This window comes from Kogia breviceps, chromosome 8, assembly GCF_026419965.1.
Source record: "Kogia breviceps isolate mKogBre1 chromosome 8, mKogBre1 haplotype 1, whole genome shotgun sequence".
NCBI classification, from domain to species: Eukaryota; Metazoa; Chordata; class Mammalia; order Artiodactyla; family Physeteridae; genus Kogia; species Kogia breviceps.
In genome coordinates, this window is record NC_081317.1 from 53,107,245 (window position 1) to 53,134,972 (window position 27,728).

General features: G+C 36.9%; 1 protein-coding gene across 4 annotated transcripts in view; it reads right to left on the bottom strand.

Moving 5' to 3' along the window:
- FOCAD (focadhesin) overlaps window positions 1-27,728 on the bottom strand; it is a 326,170-nt gene that overhangs the window by 95,901 nt on the left and 202,541 nt on the right. For all 4 annotated transcript variants that reach the window (XM_067041424.1, XM_059072504.2, XM_067041423.1 and 1 more), the window contains exons 17-21: window positions 24,582-24,632; window positions 23,276-23,359; window positions 15,268-15,406; window positions 11,905-12,090; window positions 5,349-5,470 (exon numbers count right to left, since the gene is read on the bottom strand). In XM_067041424.1, coding sequence (XP_066897525.1) covers window positions 5,349-5,470; window positions 11,905-12,090; window positions 15,268-15,406; window positions 23,276-23,359; window positions 24,582-24,632 — 582 coding nt within the window. The remainder of the gene's footprint in view (window positions 1-5,348; window positions 5,471-11,904; window positions 12,091-15,267; window positions 15,407-23,275; window positions 23,360-24,581; window positions 24,633-27,728) is intronic.

The window sequence follows — 27,728 nt, forward strand, 5'->3', positions numbered from 1 at the left end:
AAAAGGAAATGATCCCACTAAATGCACATATAAAGTATAAGACACATCCAAGTTTCAAAAGGATTAAAATCATTTACAAAGTGTCTACTATGTGCCAGGAATACTAAGCACTGGAATGACACATGACCAAAACAAACTCCCTGATTTTATAAAGTTTACACTTTAAAAAAGGAGAGAGACACACTAATTGTCATGTATGCTGTGCCACCCAAATCCCCACTTCAAGATTAGTAGGGATAGATGGATAGATAAATAGATTCATGTATTAAATAAACTGAATTCATAGTTACAAACATTCCTAAACTCCAAGCCTAGAATTTTCACTAGAAAATTCTACTGCCCATTTTAGGAAAAATTATTTATTAGGATAGCATTATCCTGATAACACATCAGGCAAAGGTATTACAAGAAAACTACAGAACCATACCCTTCACAGGTGCAAAGATGCAAAAATCCTTAACAAAATATTATTAGCAAATCAAATTCAGCAATAAATAAATAGGATAATTCATTATAACCAAGTGGAGTTTATCCTAGGAATGCAGATTTGGTTCACATTAGAAAATCGATCAAAATAATTCATCATATCAACAAATCAAAAAAGTACACAATCATTGCAATAAATGTAGGGGAAAAAAGTGACAAAATTCAACATCTATTTGTAATAAACACCCATACCAATTTAGGAATAAAAGGAAACTTCATCAACCTAATACAGGATATCTACAAAATCTCTACACTAAAATAAACTAAATATAACATCATATTTAATGTTAAGACACCGAATGCTTTCCCCCAAGACTGTTAACAAGATAAAAATTTCTGCTCTCACCACTGCTATTCAACCACACCAAAGGGTCCTACACAGTGCAATCAGGCAAGAAAAAGAAATCAAAGGCATACAGATCCAAGAGAAAAACAGTATGACAATCTCTATTCATAGACAACATTACAATGAAAAACAAAAAGAATCTACAAAAAAGCTACAAGAATATATAAGTGGGTTTAGTAAGGCCATAAAAAAGTATCAATAACATGTTTATATTCTAACAATGAGCAGTTGGAAATTAAGACAAACCAAAAAACAGTCTAATTGCACTAGCATAAAAATACTTAGGGATATGCAATACTTATTAAATTTAACAAAATATGTGCAAGATTTGTAGTAAGAAAACAATAAAACGTGATCTAGGATAACAGAGAAATATACCTTGTGTATGGGTTGAAAAACTTAATATTATTAAGATGTCAATTCTCTCCCAAATTGATCTACAAATTCAATTTGCATTTCTACCCAAAATTACAGCAGGCTTTTTTTGTAGCTTCTCAAAGCTGATTTAAAATTTATGTGGAGGGCTTCCCTGGTGGCACAGTGGTTAAAAATCCGCCTGCCAATGCAGGGGACACGGGTTCGAGCCCTGGTCCAGGAAGATCCCACATACCGCGTAACAACTAAGCCCATGCACCACAACTACTGAGCCTGAGCTCTAGAGCCTGCACACCACAACTACTGAAGCCTGCGCACCACAACTACTGAGCCTGCGCACCACAACTACTGAAGTCCATGTGCCTAGAGCCCATGCTCTGCAACAGGAGAAGCCACTGCAATGAGAAGCCCACACACCACAACAAAGAGTAACCCCCACTTGCTGCAACTAAGAAAAGCCTGTACACAGCAACGAAGACCCAACACAGCCAAAAATAAATAAATAAATAAATAAATAAATAAATAAATAAATAAAATGTACGTGGAAAAGCAAGGGGCTTAAGACAGCCAAATTTAAAACAAAATTGGAAGATTCATATTACTTGATTTCAACACATTATTAAGCAACAGTTGTGAAACTGTGTGGTTTTGATGAAAGTCTACACACTTAGAACAATGAAACAAAATTAAGTACAGAAATAGACCCATACATATATGGACAAACAATTTTTTGACAAAGGTGCCTAGGTGAAGAAAGGATGGTATACTCAACAAGTAAAACTCATACCTTATGAAAAATTAACTCAAATAATCATAGGCTAAAAAGTAAATCTTAAACCATAAAGCTTCTTCTACAAGAAAACCTAAGCGATCCATCAAGTGATTAATGGATAAACTATATATAATATATTCATACAATGGAATATTATTCAGCTGTAAAAAGGAATTAACTACTGATACATACTTAGTACATATAAATCTTGAAAACATTATACTAAGTAAAAAAAAATCCATACCAAAAAACCAACATATTGCATGATTCCATTTATATAAAATGTGTAAAACTGGCAAAACTACTACACAAAAAGAAAGTGGATTCGTGGTTGCTGAAGGCTGGGATGTGGGGAAAATGGAGAGTGACTGCTAATGGGTACAGAGTTTCTTTTCATTATGATGAAAATATTCTAAAATTGATTGTGGTGATGGCTATGCAACTCTGTGCATGTACTAAAACCACTGACTTGCACACATTAAACGAGTGAATTTTACAGTATATAAATTATACCTCATTTTTTTAAAAATTAAAAAAAAAAGAACACGAGGGGAAAAAAAGCAGAAAAACTTTGAGACTTGGGGTAGGACAAAAAGCAAAAACCATAAAAAGAAAAACTTGAGAAATTCTTCAAAACTAAAGATATTCTCTTCAAAAGACAAACGAAAAGACAAGTTACAGAGTAGGTAAAAACGTGCAAAACACATTTCTAATTAAAAAAAACTTATATCCAGCATATATAAAGAACTCTCATTTGAAAACAAAAAATCTGGATTAAAAATGGGCAAAAGAACAGAACACTCCATGGAAGAAAAAATATGAATGGCGAATAAATACATGAAAAGATGTTCAACATCAGCAGTCATTAAAAAAAACCATGAATTAAAAACCACAAAAGGGAAACCACTAACCACTATGAGAACTGCTAAATTTAAAAAACTGACCATACTGAGCACTGGCAAGGAAGGCAGAGCAACCAGAACTCCCTTACATTGCCGGTGGGCACTCAAAATGGGACAGTCACTAGAAAAACAGTCGGGTAGTTTTCTTAAATTCACTCACCAAAAGACCTAGCAATCCCATTCTTAGGTAGTTATTTACTCAAAAGAAATGAAAGCAGATGTCAACACATACACCTGTATGATAATGTTTATAGCAGCTTTAGCCATAATCTGGAAAAAGTAGAAACAACCCAAAGGTCCATCAATGGGTAAATTAATACACAGATTGAAACAATGACGACAGGCTTTTTAAAAACAAAAAGACTCAGAACAAAGCAGTGATGGGAACCAAAGCAAAGTCTGAAGAAATTTCAGCTGGAAAAATACCAAAGCGACTGCAACAAAAGAAATACTAGAAGAAAGGAGGAGAGTTAGGAAATACTAGAGTCATCCTGGAAAAAACCAAAGGTATTTTAAAATTGTTCTCTGATTGCCCTGGGATGGTACAAGGTAGTTCAAGAACTGGGTAATCATGCTTCCTGGGTTCAATTTCCAGGCTCCTCTACTTACCTGTGTCAAGCACATTAACAGTACCAACCTCAAAGTGTTAATACAGAGATTAAATGAATTAATATATGCATGGCAAATTTTGAAGCATCTGAGCTGGTTATTAGCTATTATTATTGCAATTGTTATACTTATTAACTAGCTCTTAAAATTCTTATTATTTGTTGTCAGATAGTCTGAGAAACTGCATGGTTCATTCTCTTTTTTAAAAAAATGAATTATAGTAAACAGAAAATGAATCCAAACAAAATCCTACCATAGATTTGGCAGAATTCTGTCTAATGTGCCTTCCAATTGACTCCTAAAATTATGATCTTTTCTCATCTCTTGAAATTTTCTAGGCATTCTAAAATACAAGCAACAAGTATCATAACCCAAATATTTTCTCTGTTTACATCTAAGGTACACCTCATAAGTTCTGATTCCATTTTCTGAATTTATTAGGTGTCTTCTGCTACCTCCACATTAACACTTTTTTTGTTTCTTTTTTGATGGTACTTTTAAAATTAGGCTTCTATTAATACTTAACAATTTGGTTATCCACATTAAGTACACAGCTTTAAAACCCAAAAAGGTACCAAATCTCTTCTTCTCCATACCAACAAATAATATGCTAGGGAGAACAAATCTAGAAATTACCTATGCTTTTTCCTCTTTTATGAAATTAAACCTCTCTTCTTCCCAGAGAAACACTGCTCTCCCCAGATCTTTCTTCCCTCCTTAGTTAAATAAAGACACTGTGTTAGACAAAAAAGGTTCTGAATCAAATATTTACATAATTTCAATTCTAACTAAATATATAAAACTAATATGGGTGGCTAGGATAGAGGTGGGTCTTTAAAATCTGGCTATGCTGGGACTTCCCTGGCAGTCCAGTGGTTAAGACTCTGCGCTTCCACTGTAGCGGGCATGGGTTCAATCCCTGGTCAGGGAACTAAGATCCCTCATGCCATGCACGTGCACGGCCAAAAAACAAATAAACAAAAAACCTGGCTATGCTAATTGGTGGTAATTGGTATGACACAGAATAAATCAAATCAAATTAGTGATGCCAAGATTTATAAATTATGTCTCAAAATAAGATTTAATACAAACATACTGTAGAAGCACTATTTTTACCTCATATCCTTTAAAATTTTTACAATTTACATATTTTCATTTATAATTTGTATATAACTTATGTTTAAATTATGTAAAATAAACCTCTTTGCTGTGATGTTTTGTTATTCATTCATACATTTTAATTTATAGGTACCTGTCATAAAATTTTAAAAAACAACAAATTTCCCAAGTGCTTTACAACTTCCCTCTTCCCTCTCATATTGCTACCATCTGCAACGATCAGATTTCAAGCAAAAAATAACGTAACTTTATTTTAAAAGGGTGGCCTAAAAGAAAAATTAAATAAACACTAAAACCAAAGGTTTTTTTTTTTTTTCCCTAAACACTATTATTTACTGTTAATTCCCAACATTCACAAAATATAAACACTGGTGCTCTACATACTTTCAAAGGATCACAATTAAGACACAGGAAAAATTATTTCTTTAAATAATAAACTGGTATTTATTCTGAAATATGAAAGTTAAATACTGATGAAATAAACCAAATTCCAAGATACTACTCCTTAACAGGCTGAGCAGTGGGGAAGCATGCCAGTTTCTTTGAGAAATACCTCAAAATATTTTAGTATTCAGTTGGCTCAATTATTCTGGTTGTCTTTAAAAGCCACTTAAATTAATTATGATAAAGAGAAAAATAATTCCCAAACACACACTAAATTTCATGGGCATAAAGGAGGGAAACCCCACAACATATATAAGCAAGAAAAACCTGTTACAGAGCATGGGAAGGCACCTACCTCATGCACTAGAGCAAGTGAAGTCTGCTTGAAACTTCGCCCTCTATTGGCCATCAGTCTATTCAATGGTTTGCCATCTTTACTCTGATACATTGAAATATCATAACAAAATAGCATACCACCTTAAAAAAAAATAAAAACATTGCTTATGAAAAACTCATTAATTAGATTTAGAAATTAAAATATGCTAAGCAAATTATGATTTTTAACTGTGAATAAAAAAAGAGCTATAAGAAGTTACCATATTGAAACTATCACTTACTGACAAGCCTTATTCATTTGTAAATAGATGAGAAAATTTCAAATCATGTCTTATTTTAAATTTTGTGAACTGTTACTTCTAGAAATTCTATTAAGCTTTTCTTTAAAAACAAATTTCAATGAAAGAGAAATGCTTGTGCATGTCAGTCTTTGTGAACTCCTGATAATATGGGTTCCTTTAGTTTCTACCCATAAGTGGACTAGTTTTCCCTCATACCTGTACTCACATACATTCACTCTCCCTTTTTTCCTCCCTTCTCTAACATACTTTGGGGGAATTTTTGCAACTATGTTCATGGAAGAGACTGGCCTTTACTATTCTCTTCTTCTACTTGGTATCAAGATTATGCTGATCTCAATCAAGAGTGTTCTCGGGCTTCCCTGGTGGCGCAGTGGTTGAGAATCCGCCTGCCGATGTAGGGGACACGGGTTCGTGCCCCGGTCCGGGAAGATCCCACATGCCGCGGAGCAACTAAGCCCGTGAGCCATGGCCGCTGGGCCTGTGCGTCCGGAGCCTGTGCTCCGCAATGGGAGAGGCCACAACAGTGAGAGGCCCGCGTACCGCAGGAAAAAAAAAAAAAAAAAAAAAAAAAAAAAAAAAAAAAAAAAGAGTGTTCTCTTTTTTTTTTTCCTCTGTTGACATTTATAAAGACCACTGTTATTTCTCCCTTAATTTTTTTGAAGACTTGACCAAGGAAGCCATCTGCACCTAGGTTTCCTTTGTGGGAAGGTTGCTACAGATTCAATTTCTTTAATACATATCAAACTATTCATATAGTCTATTTCTCCCTCTGTCAGTTTTGCAAAGTTTTATATTTTGACGAATTTCTACAATCTCATATAAACTGTGAAATTCATTGGCTAAAAGTTCTTCAAAATATCCTTTAATGTTTTGAATGCTGTAGGGCCTGAAGCGATGTCTCCTTTGTTGTTCCTGATATAGGTGATCTGTATTTCTCTTTTTTGTCCAGCCTTACAACAGCTTTATCTATTTTCTTAAACTTTTCTTTTTTAAAAAACTAGAAGCTTTATTTATTTATTTATTTTTAATTTTGTTTATTTTTGGCTGCGTTGGGTCTCCGTTGCTGTGTGTGGGCTTCTCTAGTTGTGGTGAGTGGAGGCTACTCTTCATCGTGGTGCACAGGCTTCTCATTGTAGTGGCTTCTCTTATTGTGGAGCAAGGACTCTAGGAGCACAGCCTTCACTAGTTGCAGCACGCGGGCTCAGTAGTTGTGGCACATGGGCTCTAGGGCCCATGGGCTTCAGTACTTGTGGCACACAGGCTCAATAGTCATGGCTTGCAGGCTCTAGAGTGCAGGCTCAGTAGTTGTGGCACACGGGCTTAGCTGTTCCGTGGCGTGTGGGGTCTTCCCAGACCAGGGATTGAACCCGTGTCCCCTGCACTGACAGGCAGATTCTTAACCAATTCGCCATCAGGGAAGTCCTCATTAAACTTTTCAAAGAATCACCTTTGGCTTTGCTTATTTTCTTTATTTCCTGTGTTTCCTATTGCATTGATTTTTATTCCTATCTTTATTATTCCTTCCTTTATCATTTCTTTAAGTTTAATTTGTTGTTCTTCTCCAAGTTTCTTGAAATAGAAGCTTAAACTATAATTGTTTTCTTTTATTCTTTTTTCAGTATATGCATTAAGGGTATAAATTTCTAACACTGTTGTTTTGTTCTTTACAGGTAAAGCAGATAATTTTTAATGAAATGGGTGAACTCGAAAATGGAAATTATAAGACTTCAAAAGATTTTTTTTTTCCCATCACCACCACCCCTGACCTCCTCTTTCCCTCCTTGGTGTCCATACGTTTGTTCTCTACTCTGTCTCTATTTCTCCTTTGAAAACTGGTTCATCTGTGCCATTTTTCTAGATTCCACATATATGCGTTAATATATGATATTTGTTTTTCTCTTTCTTACTTCACTCTGTATGACAGTCTCTAGGTCCATCCATGTCTATATAAATGACCCAATTTCATTCCTTTTTATGGCTGAGTAATATTCCATTGTATATACGTACCACATCTTCTTTATTCATTTGTCTGTCAATGGACATTTAGGTTGCTTCCATGACCTGGCTATTGTAAACAGTGCTGCAATGAACATTGGGGTGTATGTATCTTTTTGAATTATGGTTTTCTCTGGGTGTATGCCCAGTAGTGGGATTGCTGGGTCATATGGTAATTCTATTTTTAGTTTTTTAAGGAACCTCCATACTGTTCACCATAGTGGTTGTATCAATTTACATTCCCACCAACAGTACAAGAGTGTTCCCTTTTCTCCACACCCTCTCCAGCATTTGTTGCTTGTAGATTTTCTGATAATGCCCATTCTAACTGGTGTGAGGTGATACCTCACTGCAGTCTTGATTTGCATTTCTCTAATAATTAGAGATGTTGAGCAACTTTTCATGTGCCTCTTGGCCATCTGTATGGCTTCTTCGGAGAAATGTCTATTTAGGTTTTCTGCCTATTTTTTGATTGGGTTGTTTGTTTTTTTAATATTGAGCTGTGTAAGCTTTTTATATATTTTGGAGACTAATCCTTTGTTGATTCGTTTGCAAATATTTTCTCCCATTCTGAGGGTTGTCTTTTCATCTTGTTTATAGTTTCCTTTTTGTGCAAAAGCTTTTAAGTTTCATTAGGTCCCATTTGTTTATTTTTGTTTTTATATCCATTACTCTAGGAGGTGGGTCAAAAAAGATCTTGCTGTGATTTATGTCAAAGAGTATTCTTCCTGTGTTTTCCTCTAAGAATTTTATAGTGTCTGGTCTTACGTTTAGGTCTTTAATCCATTTTGAGTTTATTTTTGTGTATGGTGTTAGGGAATGTTCTAATTTAATTCTTTTATATGTAGCTGTCCAGTTTTTTCAGCACCACTTATTGAATAGACTGTCTTTTCTCCACTGTATGTCTTTGCCTCCTTTGTCATAGATTAGTTGACCATAGGTCTGTGGGTTTATCTCTTGGCTTTCTATCCTGTTCCATTGATCTATATTTGTTTTTGTGCCAGTACCATACTCTCTTGATGACTGTAGCTTTTTTTTTTTTTTTTTTTTTTTTTTTTTTGGTGGTACGCGGGCCTCTCACTGTTGTGGCCTCTCCCGTTGCGGAGCACAGGCTCCGGACGCACAGGCTCAGCGGCCATGGCTCACGGGCCCAGCCGCTCCGCGGCATGTGGGATCTTCCCGGACCGGGGCACGAACCCGTATCCCCTGCATAGGCAGGCGGATTCTCAACCACTGCGCCACCAGGGAAGCCCTGACTGTAGCTTTGTAGTATAGTCTGAAGTCATGGAGTCTGAATCACCCAGTTCCATTTTTTTCCCTCAACATTGCTTTGGCTATTTGGCATCTTTTGTGTCTCCATAAAAATTTTAAGATTTTTTGTTCTAGTTCTGTAAAAAATGCCATTAGTAATTTGATACGGATTGCGTTGAATCTGTAGAGTGCTTTGGGTAGTATAGTCATTTTCACAATAATGATTCTTCCAATCCAAGAACATGGTATATTTCTCCATTTGTTTGTGTCATCTTTGATTTCTTTCATCAGTGTCTTATAGTTTTCTGAGTACAGGTTTTTTACCTCCTTCAGTAGGTTTATTCCTATTTTATTCTTTTTGTTGTAATGGTGAATGGGATTGTTTCCTTAATTTCTTTTCCTGATCTTTCATTGTTAGTGTGTAGGAATGCTAGAGATTTCTGTTCATTAATTTTGTATCCTGCAACTTTACTGAATTCATTGATTAGTTCTAGTAGTTTTCTGGTGGCATTCTTAGGATTATCTACGTACAGTACATGTCATCTGCAAACAGTGACAGTTTTACTTCTTCTTTTCCAATTTGTATTCCTGTTATTTCTTTTTCTTCTCTGATTGCTGTGGTTAGGACTTCCAAAGCTATGTTGAACAATAGTGGCAAGAGTGGATATCCTTGTTGTGTTCCTAATCTTAGAGGAAATGTTTTCAGTTTTTCACCATTGAGAATGATGTTTGCTGTGAGTTTGCTGTATATGTCCTTTATTATGTTGAGGTAGGTTCCCCTCTATGCCCACTTTCTGGAGAGTTTTTATCACCTGCTAATACTATTTTAGCTGCATCCCACAAGTTGTAATTTGGCATATTTTCATTATTATTCAGTTCAAAATATTTTCTGATTTCCATTTTGATTTTTTTCTTTGATCCATGGATGATTTATAAGTGTACTGTTCAATTTCCAGGAGAGTGGAGAAATTCTAGTTATCTTTTTGTTATTTAGTTTAGCTTAATCCCATTGTTATCAGAGGACAGAATCAATGAGTTCAATATTTTGAAATTTGTTGAAATGTATGGTCTGCCATATAACCATTTTGATAAGTTTCCAATGTACAGTTAAAGAGCATACAAATTCTATTACTATAAGATACAATGTTCCATATGTCACTTATGTTTGTTCATAGTATTATTCATATATTTTGTGAACTTGATTTTTTTGTCTGCTTGTTCATCACACCATTGAAAAAGCTGTTTAAGAGTTTTCCACTATTATTGTGGATTTGTCTATTTAGTTAGTTCTGCTAATTTTTGTCATATAGTTTAAAACTCTGTTATTTTGGCACATTGATTAGAATTGTGATACTTTTCTAATGGACTGACTTCTTTATCTCCATGAAATATTCCCTTCATTTCTAGCTTCTTCCTTTTTCATATGTCTAACACTTTTTCACTGGAGAGTATATGAAAGAACCACAGAAATTCTAAATAATATTATTATTTTTTTAATCAGAGGATTTTCTCCTCTGTTAGGCAGACAGAGTGAAGGACAGATCATCTCAAGTGAATGAGGGATTTAACTGAGTTAGGCTTGACTATAGCTTTGGTAAATCTCAGTCTACCTCTGGTTCAACCCTGCTCCTAAGGCATGCCTCCTCAAGATTATCAACTGACAGTCTAATCGGTCTTTCACTCTTCACTATAGTAAGATTATGGGAGATTCAGAGATTTGGATCTGTCCTCAGAAATTTTCAGCTTAGCTTTTAACTTCCTACAAAGCTGCAAAATTTGACAAATATCTTAAGGGAGAAACAGGCTGTGTGTTTGAAGGGTCTCAAGTCCCCAGTCTTGTCACTCAGGTTACCACATAAATGTCACGATCTCTGTTGGCTTCTCTGCCTCCTGCAACAGCCTCTTGTTAAGGTCAAGCCTGAATTTCGGCCACTATTTGAGGCCAAAATTAGTTAAGTGCATCCAGGAGAAAAGAGCTGTAGATCTCAGTATCAATTCACTACTTGTGTGCTTTGTTTTCAGGCCCATTCTCCTAGCCAGTCTTTGTTTCCTAAGCACCACAAGACTGGAGATTTCACTGCCTCTCAGAAGCATCAGCCTAGTTCTTTAACTTTCAGTGCAAACTCAAAAGTCACCAAATTGCTTATGAGGAAAATCTCCAGTTTGTCACCTGTATTAGAATCTTCAGAGAAACATAACCAACAGGATATATATAGGTACAGATATGTAGATAAGCAAGAGGAGATTTATTATGGGAATTGACTCCCAAGATTTTTGAGGCTGAGAAGTCCCATGATCTGCTGTCTGCAAACTAGAGAACCAGGAAAGCCTGTGGTGCAATTCAGTCTGAGTCAGAAAGCCCAAGAACCAGGAGCACCAATGTCCAAAGGCAGGAGAAGATGCATCTCCCAGCTCAAGCAAAGAGAGCAAATTCACCATTCCTCTACCTTTTTGTTCTATTCAGGTCTTCCAATGGATTGGATGTTGCCCACCCACACTGCTCAGGGTGATCTTCTTTACTCAGTCTACTGAGTCAAAGGCTAACCTCTTCTGGAAACACACTCAGAAATAATACTTACCAGTTATCTGAGCATCACTTAGCCCAATGAAGATGACACATAAAATTAATCATCACATCAGCCTAGTCCCATGAAACCACTGAAAGCTTTACTGGTTTCTCTATCCTCCAACAGGCCTCTTCCTGGGCCAATACCCAATCCCAGCCCACAACCAGAATCAGTGAATATCTCCCATGGGGTAGGGGCCAGGGCGTTGGACAGGTCCATAGGGAACAATCTAAAATGGTCTCTCCATTCCGTAATTTCAGTCTATTCTTTGTTTTATCTATGTCTTTTGTTTCTACAGTTCTCTGATGTGAATGTGATTCATTTTTTTAATTTATCCAGCTGTGTCTAGACGTTAGCAGCAGCAGCAATGCCTTTCCGTGCCCTATTACACCCTACTTGGAAGAGAAACTTAAATCATCACATTAAAATCCTGTACCCTGATACTATGTATTGTGCTTACCCGCAAGGCCAGGTTTCAAACCTGGTTGCTTGTTTGTTTCATACATTTTCAACATAAAATTGGGGATTCCTGCTACAGTCTTTCCTTGATCTAAGCGGGCACCTCCTTTTAGTGCAGAGTGATACACCCCACGGGGCATATTCACCATTTCTTGCTTCACAAGTGATGTAAAAAATTCCTCCAAAGCTGAAAGAAATAAAAGGAGACCAAAAGTAGAGTGAATATAGTATGCTAGAAGAGAAACATTTATTCTTAACTCATACACACCCACACCAACAACAACAACTTAGCTGTATTTCAGGTCAAATTTCACAAAGTAAAAAAACAATTCTTGATTCCCAGTCCTTTTTTAGTCTTCCCCAAACCAGAATATGGTACCCAGTAACTCAAGCTTAAAAACTTAGTCATTCTTAATTCCTCTCTTTCTCACATTCCTTATATGTAGCAAGTCCTTTTAGATCTACCTTTAAAAATATATCTCAAATCCATCCGTTTCTCTCCATTTTCACTGCTACTTGCCCAGTCATTATCTTCTCTCTTCCTCATCTGGATAAATTTAAAAACTAGTTCTTGGTTTCTTCTCCTCATGACCACTCCTCTAAACCACCCTCTACCCAGAAAGAAGCTACAGTTTTATGTCATTTCCTTCCCTAACATCTTTCAATGCTTTTTCACTGTACATAGAATAACGTCAAGACAATGATCAAGGCCTTCTATGACCTAGTCCCTGACTCTCTCTGTGACCTCATCTCTACCACCCACCTTCCTTCCTAGCTGTGTTAAAGACACACGGCCTTTTTTTCCATTCCTCAATAACACAAAATTCATATCTAAGTCAAGGTCACTGCACTTGCCATTCCTTCCACCTGGAACACACTAATCCCCAATGTCCACGTGACTGTCTCCTTCCTGTCATTTAGATATTTTCACAGAGGCCCTTTATGACTATCCATCATTCTGCAGTAATATCAGTACACTTATTTTAAAAAATTAACTCATTATTTCTTTGTGTTCCTTCTAATTAAGCTCAAGATCTTTATTGCCTGACATCTTCACTTATTATAAGGTAATGCAGTAATGTGGGGTCAGAAGACAACAGGGTATCCAAACAAAATACTGATTAGCATGATAGGTTTATATTCAAGTGTTATTTTCTTGAGGACCACTATAGACGTTACCCAATGCAGAAACAAAAACAACAAAAATTAAAGCTAAACAAATCATATGGAAAACAAAAAAGGAAACCACCACAGGTGCCTCTTATTATAGGAACAAAAAGCAAGAGTCTGCCTACCTAAACTAGAATTTCATTCTGAATAGGTCTAAAAGTCTCCTGTAAATGACCACAATTAAATTAAAGGCAGAGGTACTCACTGGAACATGTATTATGTACTCAGTTCTGTCACTCCTATATAGAACTTTCCTAAGTACAACAAAGCTTCTCCATTCAAAGCCCAGAGAACACCTGTATAGTATGTTTTCTATTTACCCCTCCAGATCCACCCTCTCAACCCTACTCTGTGCCCCAGAAGAATAACCTTTCACAACTGCATCATCAGACTCCCTTGTCCTCTGGCTTTTAGTTGGCTTCATCCAATGGGAGACACTGGCAGGAGATCACAGGGCGAAAACAGAGGTGAGGGCATGTACTCCCCAGACACCCTCCTGCAGGACTGCTCCAGGTTGTCTGCATCCCTCTTTTGAAGGGCTTGCTCCACTTAGGAGCTTCTTATGACACAGAAGCTCTCTCTTATTCTCCTAACTGCTCCCTTCCCTTACCTCTTCATGCTGAGAGACATTAACCATTCTTAGATGATTCACCATTGCTTGTGAATTTCCTTTAACCTTGACAACACACCTTTAAGCAGTCCCTTTATTAAACTCTCAATTACTCCCTCTGAATTTCCTGCGAAGATCCTGATCAACACATCATCTAAATGAAAAGTGTGAGTAATATCCAACTGCAGGTCATACATTTCAATTCCTGTATGTACATGCACATGTATGACTGCTTCAAGCTTGGGAGGATTATAGACTTTTCAGAATGGACCTGAGAATCATGCATTTGTGAGGAAAGAATTTCATGCTTTCTCAAAAGACATCGTATTCTGGTAAAAGCTGATACATGTCAAGAGATAAGTACACATCTGCACGAAGACTTACCCAGGAGTGAAAATTTGTCTACTTGTCAAGCTCTTCAGAGAATTAAGGATTATCAAATTAATTCCAGCCCTGAGAGTAGTTTAAATGAAAGTAAAATACCATGAATGCAAAAGTCCAAGAGGACTTTGAACTTTAAGGTTATTCTGGGATACAGGAGGAACTTTGGATAACTGACGGCTTTTTTCTTCCTTGGACTTACTATTAACCGCAGGGGAGGTCCTAGACTCTGAAGACCCTTCAGGTAGGAAGTGGGGACGAACAGGAGGAAAAAAAAGGGAACAAGTCCTTAAGGCTTGTTCTGGACATCAGGAGAAAAGAAAAGGTGAACTCTGTCTAAGTTGTACCGTTCAGTTTTCTCTAATGAAAGGAGGCAGGAATTTGGGACAGGAGCTTTGTCTAGCAAGAAATACTACTATATACTTGGCTGAATTCCTCAGGAATCTCCATGTGGGATGAAACCAAGGATAAAAACTTCTAACATTACAGGCTACTGAGATTATGACTGAGAAGATAAAGATGACATTTCTTGTGTTTATTGAATTTAATTTTCAGAAATTAAATTTTTACATCCATGAACATTCAGGGTAGATTTGGGACAGAATAAGGTAATAGATGCATGCTTGGGAAAATGTTGGCTACTATTGAATTAGAATAATTAGGTATAATTAGAATAATTTTTTAAATGTCAAGGTCCTGTATACTTTATATCAAAGCTGAACGACCATACAAGTTAATCTATTTTTTAAAAGCATTAATGTATAGCTCTGAAATACTGGTACCACCATTTCTTTAGGAAGAATATATTTCTAATGATGAAACTACCCAGGCAATTTCTGAAGATTCTAATGATCTTTTCACTTATCTCATATAAATAAGCTAAAGAACCATTTGAATCAGTGACTTAAAGTCCCACTGCAAATTTGTCTTGTAGAATAAATTTAACTTTTGAGATGAATTTAAATTTTTCTGTGAAAATGGTTGTTTAAACTAGTTCTCCAGTTTACTTTTACTTGAGTCCAACATTTTTCAGTGTGTTTTGAACACCATACTACCTCAAGCAGTCCCTATAAGACACATAGAAAATAAGTATTTAAGATTAAAGTAAGCTATAATATGTGTACATCACAAAAGAGCACAATTAATCAGACAGTTAAAATCACTAAAAAAATGCTAGCTTCCCTGACACAAAATAGGAGTCACCTGGTAAAACGGAAGGAGCAGTGAGTGACAACAGTTTGAGATAGCAAGAACCAGGAATGGAAAGATCCACATCCTTTTCATCGACCTCCTCATCTTCATCTTCATCTAGGTCATCAGGAATTTGGATTTCTGGTCTTACCTGAAATGATAGAGAAGGCAATACTAAAATATTATGTAAAATCTTTTCCTTTAAAAAATTAAGTTAGACTCATTGCTCTACAATGCCAAAAGACCATTAAAATTAATTTTAAAAATCTATTCATTTTCAGATTAACTAAATAGTAAACTCTAATCATCTTATTAGATACACTCCCAGATCCATGTAAAGAACTAACTGTAATATAGTAAGAAAATCACCATAAACCAGCCTAAGCAATGATTACTATAGAAAACTAATAAAATTTTACACCATCTGACAATAAAATGCAAACACACATTCAATATATTGAACTTCTGTAGTTTATAATTAAATATTTGCCTTGTCTGAATACATTTTTTAAAAATTTGTGATTTCAGCCATATTTCTATGACAAAGCTTAAAATCTTCTAGTAGAATATACATAGTAGAGATCAGGAAGACACAGAATGCTTTAGCTGATTTTTTTTTAGATTCGGCAGTTTGTTGCTGTAGAATATAAAAACACTAAAATCTGCAGTTGGTAGCTATACTTTATAGTGTCTAATTTGCCATTTGAAGATTTTGTGGTTACTCTGTGATTAGTTAGGTTTATTTGAACCAAAAATTAAAAATGTAAAAAGATTACCACTATTGTAGTTTCCACAAGCTATAACTGTCAAGCAATTAATTAAATTTTTAATACTTTCAATGACACACCATGATAATGTCCACATGGAGATAATTAAGCACTAGGGGAGGAAATCAAAATATATAAATGTGGTTGCTATAACCATAAAGTGCCAGAACCCAGTCATTACCATTAGCCTGTCTCCCGGAGTTATTTTTAGAAATAATTAACAATTTCTGCAGACTGCCTTTTTCATAGGTCCCCAAAGCACTGTTCCGTTTAGGAACTGCACTGAGTCAGGATTCTTGCAGGGGGATAAAAGCAAACAGAGATAAAATGCTTCTCAAGTATAATAACCTCAACTCCGATGAAGTCTTTCAATCATAACTAGCATTCTTTTCACTAGTGAAGGAGTGAAAGCAACCTGACCACCAAGCACTTTCCAAGACAAGATTTAATTCTGATTCAGTCTTGAGGATCTAATTCTCAGAGGACTGAGCCAGCCATAATTACAGAGATAACAATGATGCATGCTCCGCAGAGGGCATGCCTGCATTTGTTGATATCAGCGCACACCAGAGAAACCCCAGCACCTTTGCAAACCTTTTGGTTCTGACAAGCAGGGTTTTCTGGGTGTCTCTGGTCTGTGTATATACTTGGAATTTGCCACATTTGGTATCATCAAGAGGTAGCTTAGAGATTTTAACCAGTCCTAGTTGTCTAAAAAGTTTCAAAAAAAGGAACTGGGGCTTCCCTGGTGGCGCAGTGGTTGAGAGTCTGCCTGCCAATGCAGGGGACATGGGTTCGTGCCCCAGTCCGGGAAGATCCCACATGCCGCAGAGCGGCTGGGCCTGTGAGCCATGGCCGCTGAGCCTGCGCGTCCGGAGCCTGTGCTCCGCAACGGGAGAGGCCACAACAGTGAGAGGCCCGCGTACCGCAAAAAAAAAAAAAAAAAAAAAAAAGGAGTTGGTTCTGGGTCTGTTTACCTTGCTTCCTGACTTTTTACACATCATAGTACAAATTGAAAATAATATTTGAACAGCATATGGGGGGAAACAGACAGCAATGCTTACAGCTGGAGACTACATGAATAACACCAGATACTGCACCAGAGCATCAGAGCACTGGGAAGCTCTGCTACATGTCACATTCACAAGTGATAGGAGACTCAGGGAGGTGGAAGCCAGTGGTAAACACTTGAGCTAATATGAAAACTCATAGGGATGGTGAGGATGTGGAGAAATCAGAATGCTCACACACTGTCGGTGGGAAGGTAAAATGGTGCAGCCCCTTGGGAAAATGGTTTGGCAGTTTCTCAAAAAGTGAAATGCAGAGTTACTGTATGGTCCAGCAATTCCACTCCCAGGTATATGACCTGGAGAAGTGAAGACAAATGATCACACAAAACTTGCACACAAATGTGAATACATTAGTTGTAATAGCAAAAATGGAAGCAACTCAAATGTCCATGAGCATATGAACAAAATATGGCACACCTACACGATGGAATATTATTCAATCATAAAAAGGTATGAAGCGCAGATATGTGTTCCACATGAACTTTGGAAACATTATGCTAAGTGAAGGAAGCCAGTCATGAAAGAACACATGCTATATGATTTCATTATAGGAAAGGTTCAGGACAGGTAAATTTACAGAGACAGAAAGTAGATTAAAGGTTGCTTAGTGCTGGGGGGAAAGAAAGGGGTAATGGGGATTGACTGCTAATAAGATGATCTAAAATTAGATTGTGGCAGCTCTGTGATTAGTTGCAGAGTTCTCTGAATACACTAAAACCACTTGAATTGCATGCTCTAAATGGGTGAATTGTATGGAATGCAGATTATATCTCAGTAAAGTTATTTTAAAAGAAAGGAAGGAGGAAGGGAGGCGATAGGAAAGAGAGGAAAGGGGAGGGGAGAGTGTGGGTTGGAGGAGGGACAGCAGAAGAGGCAGTGGCACAAGCAGAAACATAGGAAATAGAGGCGGAAGCTGCCCCCACCTTCAGAAGGACCTCAGCTGGTGGATGAACTAGGTCAAGTGACCAATGCTCCCAACTCCAGAATTATGTAGTATAAAAGGAATCTGAACTTTTTTGCACACATTTTAGCCTATCCAGTTTAACTGCTCAATGAGTCACAGTACCCAGGCCATCAATATTTCCGAGAGCCACTAAAGAAGACCTACTAGGTTGGGGATTTTAAAAAAAAAGGTCCGTTCATCCATCTTAAGTTGTCTAATTTTGCATTCACATAACTGCACCCCATATTAATTTATCTGCTATGCGATAAACAACATATGTCTGCATCTTACATACACATATATGTTAACAAAGACACCAGAGATGTACTGTAATTTTATTTTATTTTATTTTATTTATTTATTTTTGGCTGTGTTGGGTCTTCATTGCTGGTCACAGGCTTTCTCTAGTTGCAGTGAGCAGGGGCTACTCTTCGTTGTAGTGCGTGGAATTCTCATTGCTGTGGTTTCTCTTGCTGCGGAGCACGGGCTCTAGGCACACAGGCTCAGTAGTTGTGGCTTATTGGCTCTAGAGCGCAGGCTCAGTAGTTGTGGCACAGGGGCTTAAGTTGCTGCGCGGCATGTAGGATCTTCCAGGACCAGGGCTAGAACCCATGTCCCTGCGTTGGCAGGCAGATTCTTAACCACTGTGCCGCCAGAGAAGCCCCAATGTACTGTAATTTAAGTACAGATGATATACTCTGCCTACTTATAATGGTATGATTACCCCTTCAATTTTGTTTCTTCAAAGGTGAGCTGATTCTCCTGAACTAAGTAGCACTTATTGTTAGACTTTGGTTTCATGGCATTTCTCTACTCCTCTGCTCATCTCTTAAAGAAGTATTTGTTCCAGTTTCCCTATGCTAGTCCCAGTCTTTTCCCTTTGTTTGTGTACAACAAGTGAATAAGATCAACGTGAATACAACTAAGGAAAATCAAGGGAAGTCATATGAAAAAGTACTTGTTAAAATTATAAAATGTTGCTCACTATATTATATTAGCTACTCAAACATTCAGGAAAAAACTGTCTATTTAGAACATACACACACACGCATGCACATACACACACCAACTACACCCTTCCAATTATAGCTAAGCTTTGTTGAAGAAACTTAAAGGGAGGGCCAAATATAAAATGATAAATTACTTTTAAAATCTGCTTTAAGTTGAATATTGGAAAGCTTATCCTACAAAATGCCTTACTTACTACATTTTCTGAGCCAGATAACCTTTCAACCACATTTCTGTGTGTGCAACCTAAGAAAATCCAGGAGTTTGTGCATAAACAGAGGATTTATTTGGAACTCGTTAAGTATCTGCATAAATTCATTTAAAAAGAGAAACAGCTTCTGATGAAAGCAATGACATTCACTTAAATCAAAGCGGAACAGGTTACACCACATTAATACCAACCCAGGGTGCATAATAAGTTCTTTTATATTACTCGCTTCTCAAATTAACTCCAGAAATCAACAACACAATCTATCTTAAGAGCTCTATAATAAAAAGTTTAATTTTTAAGCAGCCAAGTATTTTTTAAAGAACCCAAGTCAGAGAGAAGAGTCAACCTAAATGTTTATCCATTACTGACTGTTTTACCAGAAAAACAATTCTTTATAGTTTTTTTGGTTTGTTTTTCTGTTTTGTTTCATTTTGGGGGTGTCAGGGGGCACTAAAGAAGGCAAAGGAGAAGCTAAAAAGACAAAGAAATACAAACTAAAAGGGAAAAATCATTCTTGTCTATTTTTTAACACTGAAATCAACAGGTCCTCAAAGAAGACCCCCCCCAAAATTTTTTGACCAACTTTAGACTTGCATGTTTCAAGTGATTAACAATAATATTTTTATAAACCAACAAACACATGGATTCATTCACCGGCCTTATTTCCGTAGTGTAGTGGTTATCACATTCACCTCACACATGGTTTCATTCAACATTCCCAGCTCATAAGACAGCCTAGCACTTAGTATATGTCCAATAAATAATCATTAAACCAATGCAAGTGTTAAGTGTCTATCATCAACAATCCCACAAAACTTCCTAATAACAAACCAGTGACAAGAAAGATGAGTTAATGAATCTGCTATTCAAATCCCTGACTCACATGGTATCTAGTTCAGCTCTACTCTCCATTGACATTTTCCATCTTACCTTAGATGGTACTGTTTTGTTTAACCCTAAATCTTCCTTCTGACGTCTGTCACTCCTTAAACGCCTTCTGTTTTACCAGCCTGTTAGTTTTCTTTCAACAAGTTTCACAGTTTAAGTTGATGCAGCAATGAACAAGAAATCTTTAATAAATTTAAAGGTGTACTTACAAAAGTAGTTGAATTATAATCCACAAAAGTAACCATGTGGATAATATCTTTTAAAAAAATTTTCTTTTTAAAAAACTGTATCTTAAAAAAAAAATGTCTACTTGAAATTCACCGTATGTTCTGTTAAAAGATTATTTCACAAGTTTCCACAAATAGAAAAAGAGAACGTGTACACCTTTCACTGGAAAGGTATACAAGTAGCCTTCAGTTTTGTGAGTAAACCAAACTGCCCTTGGTGCAGAGTGAGTAAACTCTAACAACAAGGAGGAATCTTAGATTTTACACTAGAGAAGTCCCTACCTGGCAGAGACTTTTGAAACAGTTGAAAGTATGCTTTTATAGAGAGTGAGCCACAGTTTCACATCATTGCCACTATGTACGAAACAGAGGTGGGATCTGACTGGGTTGCACCCTTAGCCTTCAGGGACTTGTTTGGAATATGAATATACTGACCATTTTCTGGACTTTTAGTTCTTAGGTATTCAAACAGCCAAACTGAAAATCAGTAATTAATAAAAAGAAGAAGAACAATGCATGGTGTGGTCTTGGAAGTAATGATTCTCCATGCGGAGGAAGGTCCTCTATATCAGAAACGGGATTGAAGTGGGGTGGACTCTTTTAAACCATATGTCCTCTCATCTTAATCTCAGTTAAGAATATCCACGGTAGTGAACTTCTGTTACATATGAGAGGGAATCACATCCTAGAAGGGGGTTAGGGCAGAAAAAAGGTTGAAAAGCATGGCTAAAATATGTCTTAGAGATGTCCTTTACAGCTCTTCACGCTCTGCTGGTGAAAACCCAAGCATATATAGTACATCACTACCCTTTATGTTGGAAGGTATAAAGAGCTATTTATGGTTATTCAGGGATCAGAGGATATAGAAGAGTTAGATTAAGAAAGTATCTAATATTTGACTGTGTACAGCACTTAGCTGAGTAATAACTTTAACAAACACAACCAGAAACTAAACATAACCCTCAAGTAGGATAAAATAGAAACATAACAATATTTGAAGAGGTAGAGACTGAACAGTCAAGAGTATATGGGAGTTATTTAATAAAAGCTATCATTCCAGCTGGAATGTTTCAGTAATAATAGCTAAAAATAAAGGTAATCATTATGTTGTGATCTAAATTACCAATTGCTTATTTAAAATAATATGGGGACTTCCCTGGTGGTCCAGTGGTTAAGACTCTGCGCCCCCAGTGCAGGGGGTCAGGGTTCGATCCCTGGTCAAGGAACTAGATCCCACATGAATGCCACAACTAAGAACCCACGTGCTGCTACAAAGATCCCGCACGTGGCAATGAAGATCGCACGTGCCACAACTAAGACCCAGTGCAGCCAAAACATATATATATATATGTATATATATAAAATAAGAAAAAGTATCTTTTCAGATAGTGTAGCTAATCTGTTGGTAGGAGCTTACATACCAAATTTACATGTAATTTTTTCCTTTCTCTTTACCTTTCTCTTTTTTTTCAGAAGCTATGGGTATGGCTAGTCACCATGGTGTAGTCTGAAATCCCATCTTTTAAAATTTTACGTGTCATAGGACATCTTTTGTTAAGGCTTCCTGTTTGTGATAACTGCACAACAAGCTGGCCGATCTGTCTTCGAGTTCTCAGTGACACAGGAAATCCTGCCTCACTTAGGATTTGGTTTTACAGGAGCCTATCTTCAGTCCCTCCAACTCAATTCAATAAACATAAGTTTGCCTGGTTCCTACTGGCATCTAATCTCTGTATAAGCTCAACTCAGATGAAAAAGTCAACCCATTTTAATGCCTGAGGATCCCAAGAAATTCACAATAAAACTTGCCACTTCACCTCAAGGACAGATTCTGGGTAATGTTACGTATAACTTCTAACAAAATGTCTCCCTTACACTCTAACGGCATTAAATAACCATTTGTATGCCTTTGAATTAGCAGTAACACTAAATGTGAAATCATACACTTAGGGACTTCTCTGGTGATGCAGTGGTTAAGTATCTGCCTGCCAATGCAGGGGACACGGGTTCAAGCCCTGGTCCAGGATGATCCCACGTGCTGTGGAGCAACTAAGCCCATGCACCACAACTACTAAGCCTGCACTCTAGAGTCCGCGAGCCACAACTACTGAGCCCTCGTGCCTAGAGCCTGTGCTCCGCCACAAGAGAAACCGCCACGATGAGAAGCCCCATGCAGTGTAACGAAGAGTAGCCCGCGCTCACCACAACTAGAGAAAGCCAGCGCACAGCAATACTCAATGCAGCCATTAAATAAATATTTTTTAAAAAGAAAGAAATCATACACTTAACTCCTTAATATAACCTAATAATTTAAAGCTGGTTATACTAGGTAGGTAAGCAGAAAAGGTTGTATGTTTTTAGTTTAGTCTAGAAACTAAGAAAATATCACACAGTGTGTTAACCCTTAAAAGAGAGTGATACTTTTCTTCATCCAGTTCTCTGGGACTAACCTGTATATCATTTCAAAGTAAACAAATAAATAGCAGATTTTTTTCAGACGGCACTTCAATTCTGTATCACAAATAAAGATCTCTGGCTGCCCAGGTGGTAGAAAACCTTACTCTGTGCTGGCCATGCTTGGATGTGAAGTTCAAGACGGTGCAGTAACTGGGTAAGGTGGTTCCTAAAGTGACACAGACCTTGCCCTGGGCACAGGGCAATGCAGTCATACACCAAGTCACCTTATAGAGATTTCATTTTCACCTTCCATCTGCTTCAGTTCATTATCTGTGAAGTCTAAGACCTCTACAATCTACTACAGATTAAACAAATTATAAATATAAATTCTTATCTTTTATGGACAACATATCTAGAGGTACAGGTAAGAATTCCCTAAGCGCGGGATATAAGTAAAGTTATAAAACGTAGCAGTAAAGAGATACTGGTAAGAAAGCAGAAAAACCTACCTTTTCAGGCAGATGAAGAATGGTGTGCTCCCTGGCACCGAAGTGTGACAGAGATTTATATGCAGCATTTGCTACAACTGGGTCCTAGATAGAGTAAAAGTAAGATAAACAAAAGAAACAACATACATTAAACATCAGCTCTGGAGGCAGAAAGAAAATCTTCCCTGACCAACCTCAAAGTTCTATAGTCAGTGCTTTGGAAATGGCATTCAAGCCTTGCTTAGTACGTCCCAATTAAAAACAGAGAGAAAACAGCACCGGACAGAGGCATCAGAAAAACCACATTTCTATCCTAGTTGGGACATTAAACCTAAAATAACTCCTAATTGCTCAAGTCCCCATGAGGTGGTACGGTTTAGTGGAAGGAGTACGAGGGTATAGATTTTGATAGGCCTGGAACTGGACTCTGAGTCTCCGGCTACTCCCCGGAGAGCTGGTCTCCTGGAATCTAAGCTTTTTCACTCATGAGCCAGGTGGAACATCACCAACACCCTCTGCTCTATACTCCTTGACTGGAAATGACATTCGAAAAATGGAGAGTATACCCGCTACTATATATAAAATAGATAACTAATAAGGACCTACTGTACAGCACAGGGAACTCTACTCAGTACTCTGTAAGGGCCTATATGGGAAAAGAATCTAAAAAAGAGTGGATAGGGCTTCCCTGGTGGCGCAGTGGTTGGGAGTCCGCCTGCCGATGCAGGGGAGGTGGGTTCGTGCCCCGGTCTGGGAAGATCCCACATGCCGCGGAGCGGCTGGGTCCGTGAGCCATGGCCACTGAGCCTGTGCCTCCGGAGCCTGTGCTCCGCAGCTGGAGAGGCCACAGCAGTGAGAGGCCAGCTTACCACACACACAAAAAAAAAAGAGTGGATATATGTATAACTGATTCACTTTGCTGTACACCTGAAACTAACACAACATCGTAAATCAGCTATACTCCAATAAAAATTTTTAAAAAACCAAAAACAAACAGAAAATGGAACGGACTTTTTGTTTGATGTGCTTATCGGTGGGGGAGGGGCAAAGCAGGAAAGAGGAAGGACCTTTAAAAGGCGAGACAATGGCAACAGTCCCTCTTCATATCTGTCAGTGTCACAAAGTAACAAGTGCATTTTATGGTGAAAATGTATTAACTGGCATAAATTAAGAATAATTTTTAAAACCTAAATTTATTAATAGTCACAATTCTTTTAAAATCAAGAAGGCATCATTTCAAGGGAGTTATATTTTAATCCTAAGAGTTTTATTTCACAGTTCTTCCCCCAGCTTGGTTCTTGTTTCACTGACACCGTTGTGATAGTACCTTGTTTTGAGTGTGGTTCCAGAGGAAGCTGAGGACTTGAACTTTAAAATTCTGAAAAATCAACAAACAGAATAAAATTTTAAGACAAAGATAAAATTGAGAGTAAACAATCGAAAGTAGCAAATGTGGAAATTAAATCACTTTAAAAATTATACCACTAGTAACTGACTTAATCTGTACTTATACATCATTCATAAAATGAAAATTCTCAGAAACAGACTCACATCTAAACATATGGATATGTTAAACAAGGTGAGATTTTAAGATTATTGAATTTAGAAACCTAACCATTTCTTACTGATCTCTCAAGTCTTAGTACAAATGTCACTCTCCTTTTTCATGCCTCTATTCCTAACCCCCTACCCAGAAGAGAGCTCTCCTTTCTCTAAGCGGCCATATGGCACATGGCACAATTTAGCATATAATGTGATTATCTGTGTATGTGGTCAACTCCCTACTAGCCTGTATACTCCTTAAAGCAGTGGCTGTCTTTCTCATTTCAAAGGCCAGTACATAAAGAATATAAAGCTCAGTTCCTCAAATGACAAATATTTAATAAATAATTGAGCATAAAAAGCCATTTATCTTCCAACACTCAATGTCTTCTTAATTTCAGCCACATCTAACTTCTTGCCCTGCTAAATCATATGAGGTTCTTCTATACCTCCTTGTGTTTGCATATTCTCTTAAAAACGTCAATGAAAAGCAACATTTTGTTAATTCTTCACGATCCTAGTCTAATAGCACCAACTAAATAAGGTTTCCTTAGATTTCTCCTAAGAATGCTTGTCACTTCCACCACCACACTCTTGTAGCCCTTTGAGTAACTGTACTCATCAAATGTTATTATAATTATTATTGCTTATGTCTATATCCTTTACCAACTTTTGAGCTTTCAGAGGCAGGGACTGACAACATGGTATAATGGAAAAATATAGCCTTGGAGCCAGAAAGTCCTGGGTTTAGAAAACAGCTTTCACTTAGAAACTACAGTGTTGGTTCAGTTACTTGTCTTGCATGTAGCAGATACTCAATAAATATTTGTTTAATGAATGGATAGACCTCTTAAAGCCTCAGATTCTTTTTCTATAAAATGAAAAATAATAACTTCCTATCAGATATTAGAACTAATTGATATAAAGTAACTGGAAGAGCACTGGGAAATATAATAACTACTTAAAATAGTGTCTATTATTGTTTATTAGTATCTCTAAGGCCTAGCACAGTTCTAATAAATATATTCTGAGTCAATGAATGAATTTTCAAGCACTTTGCAAAGCAATTCAGAAAATATACAAATTGAAACATGGACTCTATTTTCAACAAGCTTATATTTTAATGGAGAAAATATATGTATACATATACCTGTAGTATAAAGTAGAAATAAATGTTCTTAAGACAGTATAGATAAAGAACTTTGGGAGCAACAGACTCTTGTTGAAGAAAAATTCTCAAAGGATGGGATAACTTAAACCAATTCTTTATTTCCTAAAATAGACTTTAAAATTAGAGGTGAAAAAGAAAGTAATTCTGGATAGAGAGAACAACATGAACAAAGGAAAAGCAATAGAAAAATTTAGAAGCAGAGAAGGAATCTACAATGGTTTGGTTTTCCTGGAGTGCAGGAGGCGGAAAAGCAGAATGAGGCCAATTCTAAAAGACCTTATTGGCTCCATATAAAGAAACTGGACTTCACTTTTGGTAAACACAAGGCATTTGAGGTGACTAGGGATAGCAATGACCTAAGAAATGTTTTGGGAAAACTATATTCAACTTGGGCTTACATACAAACAAACTCTAAGTAGTTAATAGAAAACAAATTATTTAAACACACACAGGAAGAGAAAGGAGGAGGGAGGGAGAAAGGAAGGGAAGGAGGGAGAAAGTGAGGGAGGTGGGGAGAAAGGGAGAGACAGAGCAACAGATTGGAGAGGGGTCTTCTCTACGTTTCTTTACTTCTGCTGCCAAGTGGGCTCTGGTCACTGAAGAAATCTCCCTACTAGGAGGAAACTGATTGATAAAATGGTCCCAAAGCCATCTATCTGAACAACAGAGGAATCCTAATGTTATTATAAGCATGAAGATAAACCAAAATAAAATGTCACTGAAAAGGAATGTAAAATTTGAAGGAAATAAAATAGTCCAAAAGACAACTTACAGCTTACCAATGTAAGCAAACATAAAAAACACACAAGCCACTTCATAAATTCAATGTAATAAAAACTGAAAGTACAAGCAATACAAAGATATATGAGTTCAGCCCTTGAAGACAGAAAATAAATATACGTATCACTGCATACAAAGTCCTTATTTTGTGTTTTAGTCTGGGCTCCTTATCAGTAGCCTGGCAGACTTTCTGACAACATAGGGTATGTACCCACGAACAGTGGCCATAAAAAAGACTGTTGATGAACTATATACTCTAGGAGTCTTGAATTGATTCTTTTTTTAATACCCCAAAACAAAAGCCCAAATGTGAGAATAAACTTACAATATCCTGTATTGGTTCATTCATTCACTCAACAACTAGGTTCTGAATATATATTATGTACCAAGCTAGGTATTGTGTCCTTGGTAAGCTCACATTTGATTTTATTCACTGTGTAGCATTTAGAATGATTAGAAGTATTATCCTACAATCCTGTCTTATCATGTGATCTAAAACAAGTAAGGGACTATTCTTGGAATCGTACAGAGGGCCAGTTTCTCAAAGTCTGTAAAGCACTAAATCAAACTAAAGGTTCACCAAGACTTCAAGTGGAAATCAATTGAGGCTCTTTGAAGGAAAAGTCAATAAAAAGGTGAGCTTGAAAGGGGATATGGCTACAAAAGTGGAGATATAAATGAATCTGTCACCCTCTCATTTCATTCAAAGAAGAGATAACAAAGAAAATGTTAAACAGAAATACATGAATCTTACAGCAAAACATCTTCCACCAAGTGTTTCAATTCATTACAATGACAAACACTGCCTAGTTCATAAAATTATTTTCCTCTCCTATGACAGGATGATTTTACAATCATCTTCATTGAAGAGTATACATGAAAAGCAAAGCTATATATAGAAAATGTAAACTAACATGTAAAAAATCAAATCTCTATGCCTAAGCTAGAAAAAAAACACAAATGACACTATGTCTATACTAC